We start from the raw sequence: 17,080 nt of genomic DNA, 5'->3' as shown, positions 1-17,080 counted from the left end.
TGGCTCCCTCGGAATCGGCAGACCGAAAAAGGATGGTCCGAAGCCGTTTCCTAAAATTCGACAGGAAAATTTATATTTATTTAAAGACTCAATAAAGCTATTTATAAGCAAATGCCGCCGGGATTTTCTAAAAACTACCGCCGACTTCCTTCCCTCCCGTAGGGAAGAGAAAAAGGTTTCTCGGCTTCCCTCCTTCGACCACCGCGCGGAATCGCTTGAAAATGCAAATTGGACGCCGGGCGAAATAAAGGAAATTAATAACGACGTAATTAAAAACGGAGGGCGTCCGACTTTTCTGCTTAACTTTGCTAGTCTTAAAGCGGTCGATCGGCGCATTAATTAGAATCGCCGTCCCTCCTTTCCTCGGCGGGGACGATAGAAAATCGTCGAAAACGGAAAGATACGGGTTTTAAATGTAATTTAAAATAAGTCGAAACCAGAAACGGAACTTTCGACCGCCGTCCTTTCCCGTAGGCTAAAACCAAGAAAAAACATTATCGGAAAAGGCCAGTTTTAAGATCCGGACCGGTAATGCCGCGGACGACCAAAGTCTGTACTGTATTTGGAAAGACGGAAACCCGATAAACGGCGGTTCCTTTTCCGTACGATTTTTAATTTGTCTCGACACTCGCAATAAACAGCATTTTCACCGGGATTGTCGACCGCCAATATTCCGCAAATGGCGGAATTAAACCGTCACTAATATTTTCATGGTGGAGAATCGAAGGTAAACCCGCCCGACGTTTTCTCAATTCTTTCAAATCGCCCGATTAAAAAGAAAACTCGAATTTGTTCGTTAGTTTTTATTCGTCCAAATCTTTCTTCTAGAGAGGTTAATACGGCGTCTAAAATGAGACGGGGCCGGTCGAATAAAAGCGTTAAGCGCTAAAAAGCTGTTAGTAAAAGTAGGGGAAATACGGACAAAATGACAGGCAACGTAATTCGAATTTGGCGGTGTCGAGCTGGCAACTGACCACGACACCGCGTTATCCGAGCGGCTCTTACTAACCTTTCAAAATGTGAACGCACTCCTCTCATTGGCCCGGGTGTCACGGCCGACGACAAGAAATGATACGTTACGAGTTTTTTTCCCGGCAACAAGTTTTTTTGTATAGATGGTAATTTTTTCACTATTTTATCTATTTGCGTAACATTTATTTCAACCCTCAAGAATTTGTTGTCGCACTTAAATAACTTTTTCCCTTAAAAATAACATCTTTGTATTTATTTTATAATTTTGTTTTTTTATAACGTTATACGAACAAAACGACATAGGCCTACATAGACAACCGACATAACGACATACCTGTCATTTAGTCCATAAGAGCTTAGTCGAGAAACTTACCTTAATCTCTTAACGTTTTATTAATTATAAAAAATGTTTTCCAAACAAAGTCTTTTATTATTGTTTAAAAGAAATTTTAGTATAAAACTTTATTTCCTTTCTTACAAACTTATTTACAAACTTATTATCTTTCGCGTAACAAAAAACTTGCAACGAATTACGTGACTGGACAAAACTCTTTAGTTTTAACTTCTACTCCTAATACGAAGGCAATTAAATCAAAAAAATGTGTCCAAAGCTCGGCCGGAGAAAAGGAAACGAAATATTACTAAAAAGTTACCTGAAGAAGAAAATTTTCCCGATAACTGTCGTGATGATGAAGAAGACTGTCCACGCCTATATTGCCACGATCTTTTTTCCCCATCCAACCTGGAGAAGACTGGTTACGGTGCTTAAATTGTTTCCGTTGGGCTCACGCTTCTTGCGCTGACGTTTCTAAAAGAACCGAGCGTTTCATTTGTCAACTTGGTCAGTAATTTTATAGTTTTTACGCGTATGTCATTTTGTCCGTATTTCCCCTACTTTGTACGCGCGAATAAAAGGTTACTTTTACTTATTAGTAAATGTTTACGCTTTTAAGTAAATACTGACCACACTACCGAAATGGCGTGGCTAGGCGAAAATCCAGCCAACGCGGGCGTTTGCCAATGTTTTAAAAAATACAGAATATCGTTAAACGAGTGGCCAGTTCCCGCTGTTAAAAGACGGAAAGAAATCGGCCTTCGACAAACGCTGGAAGAATGGGAAAAGGCCATTTCTGATTTGCCGGACGGAGAGACCAACCCCGCCGCCAATCGTATGGCGGGTTACGATTTTGTCCCGTCGACTGGCGAATAATTCATTTCGTTAATTACGGGTGCGCGGTCCGCAGGAGTACGCCCGGGCCCGGCGGTCGACCACCGGAAGGAAGAAAGGGCCGCGGAACGCTCTTTTATACCTTCCCTACCGCCTCCCTCCACCGGGAACGAAAAGAAAAGAAAACGTATTCTTCCGGAAACGGAGGAAACCAAATTCTTCTCCAACGGGTAAGGACGAAGAAGGGGCGACTCGACCCATCGCCCCCCTCCACCCGCGTACTTTTACCGCCTTCGAGTTCCGAATTATCGGAACGTTGGGAAACTTTGCAAATCGTTTAAAAGCGTTTGTACGAAAAACAAAACGATAATAAAGTTGGAATTTTTCGATCACGTTTTTCCCAGTTTATAATTCGGTTCGGTCCTATCGGTCTACGGCGGCGCCCTCCGAGGGGAATTATCCGGCGGGAGGTCTTTTACGGGAAATTAAGACGTTACTAACTGGAAGAAAACCCGGGAATTGTCGTAAAATAAGAGAAAATCTCATTAAGTAAGAAAACTTTTGTAACTAACGAAGGAATTTACTTACATTCGCTGGTCAAAAAATGACGATTATTTTCGAGTCGAGAGGTCGATGAAATATTTCGTTAGCATCCAACGAATTTTTTCCGGCGTTTCTTCGAAAAGAAATTCCCGGCATCGACGAAATAATGGGAAAAATCCCGTAATTCGCCGTCTTTTTTCCCCGGTTTCCATGGCGTAAGCATTTATTTCGTTTTTCCACCAAATACAACGATTAACAGTGGATAAATTCCTAAAACGGCGGAAGAAGCGGTGGCGATGGACGGAAATTCGTCGGAAGAAGGCGTCGAACCCGAGTCGGGCGTTTCTCTCTTCTCGGTTAAGACCAATTTCTATCCGGAAAAAATTATTTATCCGATTTCTTTTACCGCTTCTTAAGACAACGCCACCAAATGGCGTTAACGAAAATTTAATTAATTCTCGGAGGAAGAAGAATTTCTGGAAATGGCCAGAAAAACAATAAATGGGCTTTCCGACGGGATGAAATTATGGAAAATACGGAGAGAAGACGAAACTTGGAATCCGGTCGGACGACGATCGAGCGTAACGAGTCGGGGGAGAAAATGAGAATTCTTCTCGTCCCGCTTAGGACCGGCGGTGGCGTCCAGGCTCCCTTGTCCGGTCTTCGAAAGCGAAGAACATTTTGTTAAAGAGACGTTGGCCGGACATTTTTCCTTTCTCGGTTTTATATGTTTGTGACAATTATAGTAATTACTTTAAAAATCCATAACTTATTATTTCGATAGCCATTTTGGTACGTCGGTTCTCTTTCTACAGACGCTTCCGGTAAAAGCCCCCGACGTCATTATAAATTTTATTACGAGTGGCGAATTTAGTAATTAAAAAATTAAGTTTAGTTTTCGATAAGGAGATTAGTCGGAAGTATTGGCGACTTTGGCGCCAATCGTTAAGAACGATATAATTAGAAAATGCGCGCGTAACTAAGCGAGGAGACGAGTCGAGTATTGGATACGTAGCAACGCGATAAATCGTTCTGGAAATAAACGCGGTAAGAATATGGGACACGGCGTAGCGTTAGAAAGGCCGACTTGCGCGCCTTCCCACTTACAAACGCCTTTTTTACTTTTCGACTCTACCAAAGTGTCGTTTAGCGTATTTACAGGTTTTATGGTCGAAACGAGGTCTACGAAAGTTTTAATCGACTAAGAATACGGGAGAAAACGAACGCCAAGGCCGAAAGCCGCCATACGTTTAGGCATAAATAACGCGATAATAGGGAAGACCTTCGAATAATTTATAAGTCGTTAATTTTATAAATCAAATTTCATCACATTCGGTTATATTTTTATGGCCAAAGTAAATCGGAGAAGAATTAATGGCACGAAAATCGCCTACGTCGGTACCATTTCGTTTTACCAGAATTAAAACTAAGAGTTTAGAGAAAGGTCCGTGGAAAGGACCCCCCAGCAAAATTCCCTAGGCATTTCCTACCGACAATTCCGCCCGGTTTAAAATCCGGCGTTTATATTAAAAGTACCGAACTACATCCGCGTCCTATTTAAAGAAAGACGTAATCTAGTTTTATGTTTTAAATTCCAAACTGTGTATAAATTAACGCGGGAATAGGAATTTTACCGGCCGAGGAAACTCTTTTCCATTTAAGAATTTTATCCGATAATTGTATTTAAATACCGGCGGGTGAAGGTTTTCCTCGTATTTATTCGTCGGACGGTCAAGTAAATCGACGTTTGTGACGCTAAAATTTCGTATTTAATTTCGCGAGTTTATATTCTTTGATGGCGCTTAATGGCCGCATTCTTTTCCTTACGGCACCCTTTCCCGGCCGTTACCGGGCTCCGAAGAAAAATTACGCCACCAAAGGCGTTTCCATTTTTATTACTCGCCGTTAGTAATTTCGTAAATCGTCATCGGCGGTTTCTATCGACCCGGCGCCCGTCGAAACGTTTTTCGCCATCGGACGTCGGGTGACCGAAAGTAATCGCCATCCGTTAGAAAAATAGTAAACGTCGTCCTTTCGCCTTCCGTTTTCCCCGCAAACGAAATACGTAGAACGTTTTTTCTTCGTTAGTAAAAAGCCGTCTTAGAGATTCTCTCTTCCGTTAGCGAAAGTAACGATCATTTCGCGGAGGCGGCCCCGCTAATCGGAAGCCAATAATTTTGCCACTAAAACGGTCGGTCGAATAAATGGCGTAACGTCGTCCCCCAAGACGGCCGATTCCTAATGCCGCGTAAAATACCGGGACGAGGTGTTTGGAAAGACGCGGTACGGCATTTTTATATTTACGAATTTGACGCGGCGACGGTCGGGAGTTATCGCGCCCCTTTAAACTTAATTGGCCACCCGTTCGGCCGACCGGAAAACGATTGAAAAACGACTGTTTACCCGGTAAAGTATTCGACAATGAACTCTTACCGACTACTATTAAATAATTTCCGTTTAACCACTATTTCGTATTCGCTTAATTCGAGGCGAAGGCCGCCTAAAACGACCGCTGACCCACTTTTCTTCCGCATAAATTACGCTTTAAAAACGAATTCGATAAAAGCCGGTCGCTTCCCGTCGTCGTCGACGCGAAAAACAAAGAACTTACCCGTTTGGTTCGTACGAAACGTCGTTTTACGTTTAGATTACTCGGATTTTATCTTTCTCGGGGGAAGCAAATTCCTTTCAAAATTCCGAGTCTGCCCTTTTACTTTATATCGTTTGACTATTTGCCATTAAAGGAAAGTATTATTATTTTACCCGCTAAATTGCCGACTTCGTTCCAGGACTTTATTGACGTTAAATCGATCGTCTCCGCGTTATCGTCGTTGCCGCATCGGTTTTGTCCATTCACCCGTCGTTTACGTTGTATTATTTTTTAGCTTTTACCGTACCTATTGTATTTATTACGCCATTCGACTCTTAAGCTAATTATCGTCTTAGTTTTTCTGTCTCGGTCGTCCGTTCGCACCATTTTCGTTAATGTTTTCGCAACTTTTAACGCTATCTCTCTGTAATTACCTATACCCGTTCGTTTATGCAACGCTGTACTTTACCCGATTACGGTTCGGCAGTATCGGGGGACAAATAAAGTAAATAAGTAAGTAAATAAGGTACGCGCCGCGTTATCTGCTAGATTAGGGCTTAAACGCGTATAATAAAAAGCCAGTAGACCTATTCTCGGCCAAAACTTCGAAACTACAAACTCCAAAACCACGGAAAACGAAAGTTCGCGAGCGCTACCGTCTGGCGGCAAAATTCCCTAAATTTATACAACGCTTTTAGGCGTATTATTTTTTTAATGTTTATTTTTATTACACGACGCCAGTTGAGGAAAATATGGCATTCCGAAACAAATTTTTTTCATTTTACGTAGATTTTATGTCAGAGGGGGTGTGCCGGGGCCACCTAGACTCTGGCTCCGGCTCCCTTCGTATATTTACTAAAATGTCCAGCGATATACGAATCCCACTTTCGCGAATTCGGCGTATTCCCAATTATGAATTCAGCAAATTTTTGCCTATATCGTACAACTACCGACATTGGCCAATTCTGCGCAATATATGTATATACATATACATACGTATACCTATATATACATATATATATATATATGCATTAGTGTGTGCGTGTATGCACCGTACGAACTGTTCGGTACGTTTCTCCGTTCGAGTGTCGATGCAACGCCGACAAAAATTTCCATTAGTAGGAAATACAGTGGTACCTCAGGATACGAACGCCCCAGCTACGAAATTTTCAGGATACGACACGAAATTCGAACATGTTTTTGCTCCACGATACGAACAAAAACTCACCCTACGACGTTAGATTAATTCGCAGCGCCATTTTTTATTCACTTCCGTTCGTCGGTCCGCGCGTTTGCTTCGTGGCGGAAGGATCTCGCTCGATAAAGGAAATCTCCAGGTATTATCGGAAAGCGACCGATTTTATTGAAAAGAAACATCTGGAAAAGGTTCGCACTGGCCGTATTGCCGCTCGGAGTAACGACATTTGCCTAAACCATTTTAGAAACATTTTAAAAAGTAGGCAAAGCCAAACCTCTTCGGATAGATATTTTACCAAGCCACCTCTATCCAGTGAAAGTGCTGGTGGAAGTGAAGGAAAGAAAGCAAAAAGCAGTGAATAAAAATTTTAAAAAATATATATAAAACAACACCAATTTTTTTTTTTTATCTTTTCTAAGTTATTTTTAAGTTATTGTTACATTATATTATGTAAGTTACGTTTTAGTATCATTTCCCTTCTCTCTCTCTTCCGCCACCAGTTTACACCTCCACCGTGGTCTATCCTCGAAGGTAAAGTGCAAATAAAACTACATTTTTTAAATTAATTATTATTCTATTACGATTACTTATACATTTACAACTACAAAATGCATTTTTCAGTGTTTTCCTTACTACAGTTATTTTTTTAAATGTATTACTTAGCTTTAATTTGAGTGTGTTTTTCGTGTTGGAACGAATTATTTGGTTTTACGTGTAATCGTATGGGGAAAAACCTTACGACATTTTCGTGATACGATCTCAGTGTCGGAACGGATTAATTTCGTATCCTGAGGTACCACTGTATAAGGCATACTATAGTCGTTATAAGATATACCGTAAATATATAGGCCTATTACTATCGTAGTTTAATTCGTTACTACAGTTTGCATTGAATCGTAAATTACAATTTCGATCTACAAAAGAATTAATAAACAGACATGGTTTTGTTGGACGATAACTTTTTGTATCTTTTTTTAACGGAAGATTTGCCCCCGAAGAAAATGTCCGCCGGACGGGGCTATACGGCGCGGGACCGTTGCCAGCGCGAACTATAGCGAGAAACGTCAAAGGGTCAAACGTCCTTCGAGAACACTTATCTTATAGAAAAAGAAACATAAGGGTATACGCCAATTATAAAGCTATTTGTGTAACCGATTCCGTAATGAAAGAAAAGAAACATTCGAAAAAGAATTTAAAACATCCGAGGAACATTCCATTTTGTCAGGGGAAGATTTTTCCTCAATCACGCTTTTACGGTAAGAACTGCTAGAAAACACCAGGTTAAATCCAAACAAGTGGAAATACGTATTATAGTATTTTTAATAAGACCCATTAAAAACAATAGAAAGAACAAAAACAACCGTTATAAACACGATAAAACACATTTCTACGATATCGAGTGCCAAAAATAGTTGGAACATCAATGTCGGAAGACTTTACGATGAAAGAACTTCGGCAGACACGTCCCGCTCTTATAATTTACGCGGATTCGACTTTCCGGAAACGGACTGGAAAATACGAGTGACGAGCGAGAGATTTCTTTATAATTTATTATCGCCAATGGATCATTCGCGATAATAAATTATAGTAAAAACCGAAGACCGGGATATCTTACAGCGAGAAATTAGAAGACGTACTCAAATTAATTATAACGAAAGGAAATATTCGACATTCGAAGAAAACGACGACTCGATAATAGATCGGATCGAGGTTTTTAAGCAACGCCGCGCATCGCCCATCTTTCGAGGAGTCGGTGCCTCTCGGAAGGACTTTCTACGGAAAACCGATTCCTATTTAGGCGTTAGACACGCCGAGAAAATCCGGAAAACTCCACTTGGCCAGCCTGTCCGAGCCAGGCGCCAACCCCCGACCGCACTCCGACCGGGGACGAAGACCTCTCGGCCACGCCATGCGAGTCTTCTTCTTCTTCTTCGTCGTTCTTTCTACGCGGGTTCGTATCACGCCTCCCCTTAAATGCCGCTTACGCCGCTGCCTCCCCGTATCGTAGCGCGGCACGGCCCTATTTCGGGAATTAAATATTACCAGAATTATTCACACAAATCTATAAATTTACTTTTTTGAATATCAGAAAACCCATTTCATATTGTCAGCGTATTTATTCTTGTTCGGTTTGGAAATTTTTAATGATCGGAATGTTTAAAACCTAATTTTTATTGTTTTTATAGAATACTAGCGGATGACCCCGGCGTTTCTCGGGCAAAAAGTAACGGTGGCGAAGATTGAGATTATTAGATTAAGCCGAGCTTAGCCGCTTTCACCGGGTGCAAGAATTAGGTCCTCCCTCTTCCGAGACTAATTAGAGAATTTTTACACGGGTCTAAAAATATGCTCGATTTCTGGCAAAACGCAAAATAATAGTACAGCGGAAGCCGAGTTCTTCGGGGTAATCCTTAACCCTCTTCTTCTCCCCCGCTTCTTAGTGCGTATCCTCGTGGCCCACCCTAATTGCGCACCAAATTTCAGCTTTCGACTCCTAACCGTTTGAACTCTGCGCTTATCATTATTATCAACCCGTCTCGATTATAAGATGAGTGGAAATTTACTGGAAGTCGTTTTCGTAATCGGACAAAGACGTTTACTAACCAATAAAATGTCGTTTTCGGAAAAGGCGTGTTGTCGAATTTGGCAGGAATCGAGTGGGGCCGCTCTTTACTTTCGTGTCGGCTCCGATCGTCGGTACCGCTAAGATCGGAAGTGAATTATAGTCTGGAAAATTCATTTAGAATTGACCCGACTTTAAATTTCATTCTAAGTATAATTGGTTCATTTCTGGTGAAAAAATGCTCTTAAATTATATAAATTCATTTTTATAAACAAAAATACTCAAAATTTTTATATGTGGCAAAGTACAGTACGTACGATATCTAATCGGAATACGAGTAGATACCAAAGAAAGGCGCTTGGCCGGAACGACCACTGACATTTCTCATACGGTTATCAAAAGACCGACTCTCCTTTTCGTTTTTTCCGTCCGACCCGCCATCGTTTGGGGACGTTCTCGTCCGTCGGTTCTTTTGTATTTACTAAATTTCAACATTAAAAAATATTAAGGGACGAAACGTTGTCGTTTTAGGTTAGTTATTTCGCCGCTATATTTCCTTACGTTATCTCCATCGTTTTCCTGCTCCCGGGTGCCGAAAACAGAATTCTTTATTTCTTCACTTTCGTTTGGTCTAAATTATTAAGCGGAGAGGTTTGTACCGAAAATAGAGTTTCTTACGCGATAGCAATATTTACAATTGGTTCCGACAGTCGACGTTCTTTTATTATGCTTTTCCGGATGTGGAAATCGGCGGCGGGACAGACGTTTTACTCTTCGGCGTGTCTACCTACGGATCGTTTTATTCTTTACGGTGGTTATAACGACTTCCGTCGTAACATTTATAGATGAGAAGCGGTTGGAAGCAGCTTTGCGGCCTACTATAAAAACGCTGAAATTCACAAGAACAACTACGGACTACATCCTAGCTGCTTCGCCTTTCGAGCTGAGCTATTAGCAGCTATAAGGCTCTGCCATGGAGCAACAGCAAATTCGGCAACACTCGACTCTATTTTTACTGATTGCGCCTCTGCCTTACACTACTACGAAATTCGACGTATCACCCGTTTGCAAACTACATTATCAAAGAGATCGTGGCTACCTCCGATACAATCAACTTTAATCGGCACGGTAGGAAATGAAAGAGCGGATGAACTCGCCGTGTCTGCAGCTCGGAACACCGACCTATGGCTCGATCATTCCGAAATTTCAATAAGACACGTCAAAACTAAGCTAAAGCAGGAACTCATTAAGAAATGGTAAGCTGACTGGATAGATAACCATAAATAACATTTAAGTTTATACCTATAATTGACGAATACTTACACAATGATTGGATACGCATTAACCACTATATCGCTGGATTCCTGACTGGTCGCGGAAGGTTTAATTCGTATCTCAACCGTTTTAACCTTCATCAATCGAACACGTGCCCCGTACGCGATGTTCACGACGGAAGTAAACGTTACATCTTTAACTGTGTTGGACTAGAGACAGAGAGACAACACCTCGAGACTTCGGTAGAAGAAAATGGAGATGTTTGACAAGAGGTACGCGAGAACGTAAGGAATCCGCCGCACGTTACTGCCATGTTTCGTAGCAATTGGTCGAACGGCCTTCGAGTGTATAGCGAACAAACAAACATCCTCATTAATATATAGCAGAGCATCGATTATCCGACCCCCGATTAACCGTCACATCGGTTAACCGACCGTTCTAGTCGGCAAATTTCAAATGTCCGCTAATGATGCGGCGCTACAATATTTGGGTATGTCTTGGCTACGTTAATATTTTTGTTAAATTTTTGTGTTTTAGCTGGCAACACTGGCTCGACCACGAAAGGGAGGCCAGTATTTAAACGAGACTTAATTTTCTAATTACGAGTGGTTGTTTGTTTTGTGAGCAATAAAATAATTGAAAAATAATTTTTAACGATACAATAGCCACGATTATTATTTTTAAAAAAATTTTGTTATGCTTAGCATCGATGAAAATTCAATGCAAAGTAGGTTAAGAGCCATATACTAATATACAGTACTAATATACTATATTAATAATGTATTTTTTTCATTCTTTTCGGTTATCCTATTTTTTCAGTTATCCGACCAACCCGAATCCTCGATTGAGTCGGATAATCGATGCTCTACTGTATATACTAGTAGCCCGGGACGCCCCCTAGTGGGCGTTTTTTACAAATTCCCACGAGGCACGGTTCCTTTGACTTTATTGTTTCTATCAATATTCTCTACAGCTCCGTTAAAGTCCCGATCGCGTCATACGGATCTAGATTTCTACCCATTAAACATTCTATAAATGCTTTAGAATAGTTTAATTTGTTTACTTACCTTCGCTCGTAAACCTCGATTTTAATTAATTAAATATGTCCGCATTTTTTCAACAAATTTCCCGTGAGTCGATGCGCCACGTTCTCCGAGTCGCGGGATGTGGTAAACGTGCGGCGCGAGGTTAATCGAGGCTTATAATAATTATTTATACCATTCCGTGGTATAAATAATAAATTCCTATTACAAATAAAAATAATTTATTGTTAATTTAAAATCATCGCTAGGGCGCCTCTAGTGCCCGCTATTGTCATACCGTTACGCGGACGGACGGACGCGCGTTCAATAGATTATATAGATAGATACTAGCTGCAAGTACTGGCTTGGCTGGGTTTTTATTTGTTCGTACATTTATATGTAATGTAGTTTTTTCTTTATATAAAAGACTCTACGTAATCTTTGTGTGATTCGATGCGTTTTCCTATAATTTTCAAGTTGCTCTTCTGTCTGATTATTTCTGTTTCGCTGATAATTTTCTCGTAGCAATGTTATACGTACTTTCTTCCGCGGTTTCATTTCGCCGCGCCATCTTTTGCCTTTCAGATATGATTCGAGACCGCAAAAATTCTTTCTTACGCTTTGGCATTATTTTTTATATTTTTACTTTTCACACTTCACTATTCACTTTTCACTTTCTACTTTTTTCTGTTATTCGTACACTTTTACTTATGAAAAATCAACCGAGGAATGTGCGTCACACGTCTCCAAAAGCCATTCCCACTACAGTACTCGCACATAACAATCCTCGACTATTTCAAAACATTTTCGACTATTCGACAACATTTAAGATTAAGATTAAAATTACATTATAGCAAATCTTACCCGTTTTCACAGAATGCAAGAATTAGGTGCCCCGTTTCCAGACTAATTAGAGAATTTTTACGAGTCTAAGAATATGTTCGATTTCCCACAAAAATGCAAAAAAACGCATCTGCGCTTGTAAATCTCGCACGCCGCTTTATCTTAACCCTTCCATTAGGATCTCCCGCACCCTTATAGCTATCGAGACGCAACCACCATAGTGCACGATGCGCTATGTTCACGAGTGCACCGAGTGCACATAGTGCCCTCGGGGCTACTGCCACACACAAACAACATTCACGCGCGATGTGTAGTTTTGGCTGCAGAGTGAAATATAGGCACAACATCATTCGTACGCTATTTTATTTTCAAACGAATTCGTTTTATTAATCCTGTTTGGGAGACAAACGAGTCCCTACTGCCGTAAATTATGTCAACGCGACACTCGGGCGATCTGCCTAGGAGGGATGCCTTCCGGGAGGTCTTTTTAAAGGAAACTGGCCCCTATTTAGACGTTACAGACCTCGAAGACCCTTCGGCCACCGGCCAGCCCGGAGACCCACCGGTGGCCGAGCGGTCTTCTTAGGTCTTATATACGATACCACCGTATTGTATATAAAAATGTTTTACGTTTTACGTAATTCGTCGAGATTGTCTGTCAATATGTACAATTTTTCGCGCGATTGTCTTAAGGATTTGATACTTAAGAAAGATTTGAGTTTTTACTTGGTTGGCGATTCTTTGTAGTAACCTACAAAGAATTACTACAAGGAACTAAACGAGCGTGGTAAAATCGACGATTTTGAGACGATGGAACTTCTATTCTGACTTCATTCTAAAATAATTGTTAGACGCGCGTTGTAATATCGTCGTAAGTTTGTATGTCGATTTTTCCGAAGCGACGATAAGACGCAGAAAGTAATTTCTATCTCTTCCGAATTTCTTAATAAATTCAACTTTCCAAGAGTTATCGTCTCCCGTACTCCTTACGTGACGAGAATTGGAAAATAGATTCGTCTAGAGTGTTAACTCCGCCCGAAAAGTTATATTTCGAAGACGAATAAATTCGCGTCCTAGTTTATCGCGGTCTTCTTATTGGATTTTTAACTGCCCCGGGTAACCCGGATGCGCCGTATTCCGTTCTGGCGTCGCTTAACTTTGTCCGCACTTTTTTAACTTACTCCCTCCGTTACAAAATTTTCACCCACTTTGCGTACGTACGTATTGGCGGTAACGATGCATTTTTTATTTTCCTGGCTATTATATATAACGGACGAAAAGTATGGCAATCGGTCAAAAACGATTAGCGATTAGCAAAAAAAGTAAAATTCGGAAAAAGTTCGATAACGAATGGCGATACGCGTATTAAGCTACGCGTAGCGTCGATCGCGCCAAGTTTTCCGACGTACGGCATCGTCGTACCGTATATCGTAAGGCTGGGTAGAGGCGAGTAAGCGTTATAACGTCATTAGAGGTCTATAAACACGAGGTCGTCCGTACGAACCCGCGTAGAAAGAAGAAGAAGAAACGCGAAGTCGGGACACCAACGTTTCCTACGTGGCCACCATATTGGTACCTTACTTCCGCGGTCACGGTACGGATTTCGTACTCTGTACGTAAGGTAAACTGCGCGTTCCTCGGAGTTCGAGACGCGGAATTCCTTTTATAATTTCAAATAGAGTATCTTTTCATTTAGAGGTTACTCCGACATATAATTAAAGGCTTTAACTAAATAAATTTCGAAATAAAAAGCTATTGGCCCGTATGATACGGAACAAGGATATTTAGTTTCCAAATGTAAAATTAGAGAAGAAATTTGTAGATATTTGTTAAAATAAGAATATATTTAGTTTTTTACATTGGCAAACGGGAGCTCGGATTAAACATTTCTACAAATTAAAGTTAGAGGAAGAGGGGAAAGAAAAGTACTCTTACGCGCTTCATATATTACGTAAAGTAAATGTGTTTGCAAGAAATAATAAGAGAGTTGCTAAATGAAGTTACGCGTATAAAATAAATTTAGTTATTTTATAGACGATTAAATAACTACAATTATAAAGATGTATTGGACAGTAGACAATGGCAATAGAAATATGGACTCGGACTTTATTTATTCCGTTAGTTTTCCGTAGTCTTCTCACACAGCACGAATCTTCACAAAAATTAATAATAATTTAATTAATATAAATGAGTTTAAATGTAATTAATTGATGAATATCTCTTACGATAATATTATGCGCTTCCTGTTATAAATATATTTTTTAAATCTGAAAAAACAATGTTTAATGTCCTAAAAACATTCGTTTAAGAAAAAGCTGCTAAAATGTAAGCGGATGGCGTTTTTTCTTAATGTACGTAAGGAAGTCGAGCGCATTATCGAACAATAAAATGTCACCAGGAGACAAAAAAATCTTTAAGGCGGCATTTCTTCATTTATTTACCACGAAAACTTATTACTACCGAATTCCAATAAATCTGGTTCCTCCGTATATAACATTACGCCTTTGGCCGACGAATTTTTACAATTCGCTGCGAAACCTTTTTTTAAAAATAGGCAACGGAAATTCCGCTACTCGAGATGGAAAATAACAAATAACCAAATTGGCTGTAGAAACACCGCAAAAGGCCCAATATGGCGGTATCGTGTCCTAACCTGGCGTTTATGGACTCGGCCTCGTCCGTCACAACTAGCGCCGCGCGTCTAACTTCCGTGGCTAATTTCACCACCCGATTTTAAAGATTTCGGAATTGTTTGCTCTTCGGAAAATGGTCCGAATCTAAACGCCGGTCCGTGGCTTTTCCCCTTAACCCGGAAAGTTCCGTTTCCGCTCTTGGAAACTTTTCTACGTCGGGACGTGGCGGAAAACGGTTAGGATTCCGTCATCCGGACCGGGCGGAAGGACGGCCGACGTCCTTCGCCTCAAATCGCGGCTGGTTGGGTTTACGAGACTTCCACGCCCGGACTAACCGGGAAACGGGCGATAAAGCCACCGGATTCTGCGCCTTCCTTACCCGGATAATACGCCGACGGGTTCGAATCTCGGGCGGGAAACTGATTACGACGCCAAATACTTTTCTAATTTCCACCGAGAAAATTAGGATTTTGTTATCGTAACATTTGTTTGTCGCTTTGCGCTTTAAATATTTTATATTGGAGGCAGTCGGACGTTTTAAATATAGTATTTCCGGGTAGCGATAACCACCCCCGGCCGAGCGGAATTACCCGAGTTGCGACGCCACCCTGCCGACCTAGCGCCGAGGTTTTCGTCGTTATGGCGATAATCGACCCGCGGGCGCGGCCGGGCCAATTACTGCAGATTAGACGAGAGAGGGACTTTGGCCTTCCCGGTGGAAAGAAAAATCCCGGACATTTTTTACGGCGCGGCAAACGAGTCAAAAATAAAAAGTTGCCGTTGCCGGGACGGCTAGGACCACCCTGACCGCGGTAAAAGTCCGAAAGGGATTTCGGCATCGAAACGCCTCCGCTCGGCTGGGCTGCCGTTTTTATGGCGGAAATCGCCCGCGCTCTCGGTGGCCAAAGGCGCTTTACCGCCAATTATCGGGGGGTTATAGACTACCGCCGTACGATATCGAACTCGGCCTAATAGGAGGGACGGTCCGCGGCCGGTCCCCGATAAACTTCCTCCCCAACGACTTTGGATTTATTACGGGCCGGTCCGGCAAAAACGGCGCGTCCGTCGGATTTCCCTTCCCTAATTATTATTCTTCCGGTTTAAGCTCCGCCCGGAAGTCGGAGACGAACGGGTTTCCGTCTCCGGGCGTCCCTCCCGCGCCGACCAGACGAGAGGAATTGCAAATTGAGGGGACGAGCGCGTGCTCGGGCGTAAATTGGCCTCGGCCGTTCTCGTTCTTTCCCCCTCTACCCGAGACGGAAACGGAACGACGTCGATAGATCGAAGGTCGGAATACGCGTGCCGTTCGAACGCCTTTCCGCCTCTTATCGGCTTTATTAGTCTCCCGACCGCCGATAAACAGTTGTTAATCGTCGCTCGACTTTCGTCCCGACTGCCGGCCCCGGAAAATGGAGGCGGCAAAAACGGTAAGAGAGCGGCGCCCCACTCTTTCCCGCGGAAATAAGCCGGAAGTGACGGCGGACCTTCTTTCAGGACAAATCCCGGGGACTGGACAATCTCGGTTACGTATCGGACCCGACGGACAGAGGGAAGACGCCGGAAGAGGAGACCGTCTCGGTGGTCTCTCGAGGAAACTGGGCCAACAAGTGGGAGTTCCTGCTGTCCTGCATAGGGTTGTCCGTCGGAATCGGAAACGTCTGGCGATTTCCCTATCTGGCCTACGAAAACGGTGGAGGCGAGTTTAAGTTTTAGTCTGCCTTCAGCCGGCTTTTTTTCCTCCTAATTTCCCCCACTGTTTCAGGAGCCTTTCTCGTCCCCTATTTGATCATGCTGCTGCTGGCGGGAAAACCCATGTACTTCTTGGAACTGGCCTTCGGACAGTACTCGGGAAAGAGTTGCCTGACCGTCTGGTCTTCCGTCCCTCTGGCCAAAGGTGAGTAGCGGCGCCCGCTTCCCCGGGACGGAAACCTACCATTAAAGTGTGGTTACCCGTCGTAGGCGTGGGTTTCGGCATGATGTCCGTCTGTCTGATCATCGTCATCTATTACAACGTCGTCATGGCCTACACCGTATTCTACATCGCTTCCACCTTCCAATCGGTCCTACCCTGGAGCACCTGCGACGCCGAATGGGCCGTCAACACCTCCTGCACGCTTCGATCCGAAAGGGTGAGTCGGAGTCTCTTTCCTTCTTTTCTGTCGTTAAATGTCGGGAGGGACGACCCGCCGACCGTTTACGGAAGTGCTAAAAGGGGTGGTAAGGGGTGGAAAAGAGCAAATCCTTTCGCCTCGGGGGCTTTTCCGATTGTCGAT

The 17,080-nt window shown here is 42.4% G+C and overlaps 1 protein-coding gene across 1 annotated transcript in view; it reads left to right on the top strand.

Annotated features, from left to right (window-relative positions):
- LOC111639953 overlaps positions 1-17,080 on the top strand; it is a 29,282-nt gene that overhangs the window by 8,780 nt on the left and 3,422 nt on the right. The window contains exons 19-21 of the mRNA XM_023385932.1: positions 16,290-16,503; positions 16,570-16,701; positions 16,767-16,936. Of these exons, the coding sequence (XP_023241700.1) occupies positions 16,290-16,503; positions 16,570-16,701; positions 16,767-16,936 (516 nt within the window). The remainder of the gene's footprint in view (positions 1-16,289; positions 16,504-16,569; positions 16,702-16,766; positions 16,937-17,080) is intronic.

Source organism: Centruroides sculpturatus, unplaced genomic scaffold (assembly GCF_000671375.1).
Source record: "Centruroides sculpturatus isolate CEXI.00-Female unplaced genomic scaffold, Cexi_2.0 scaffold1363, whole genome shotgun sequence".
In the NCBI taxonomy this organism is placed as follows: Eukaryota; Metazoa; Arthropoda; class Arachnida; order Scorpiones; family Buthidae; genus Centruroides; species Centruroides sculpturatus.
This window is presented reverse-complemented; position numbering and strand designations above follow the sequence as displayed.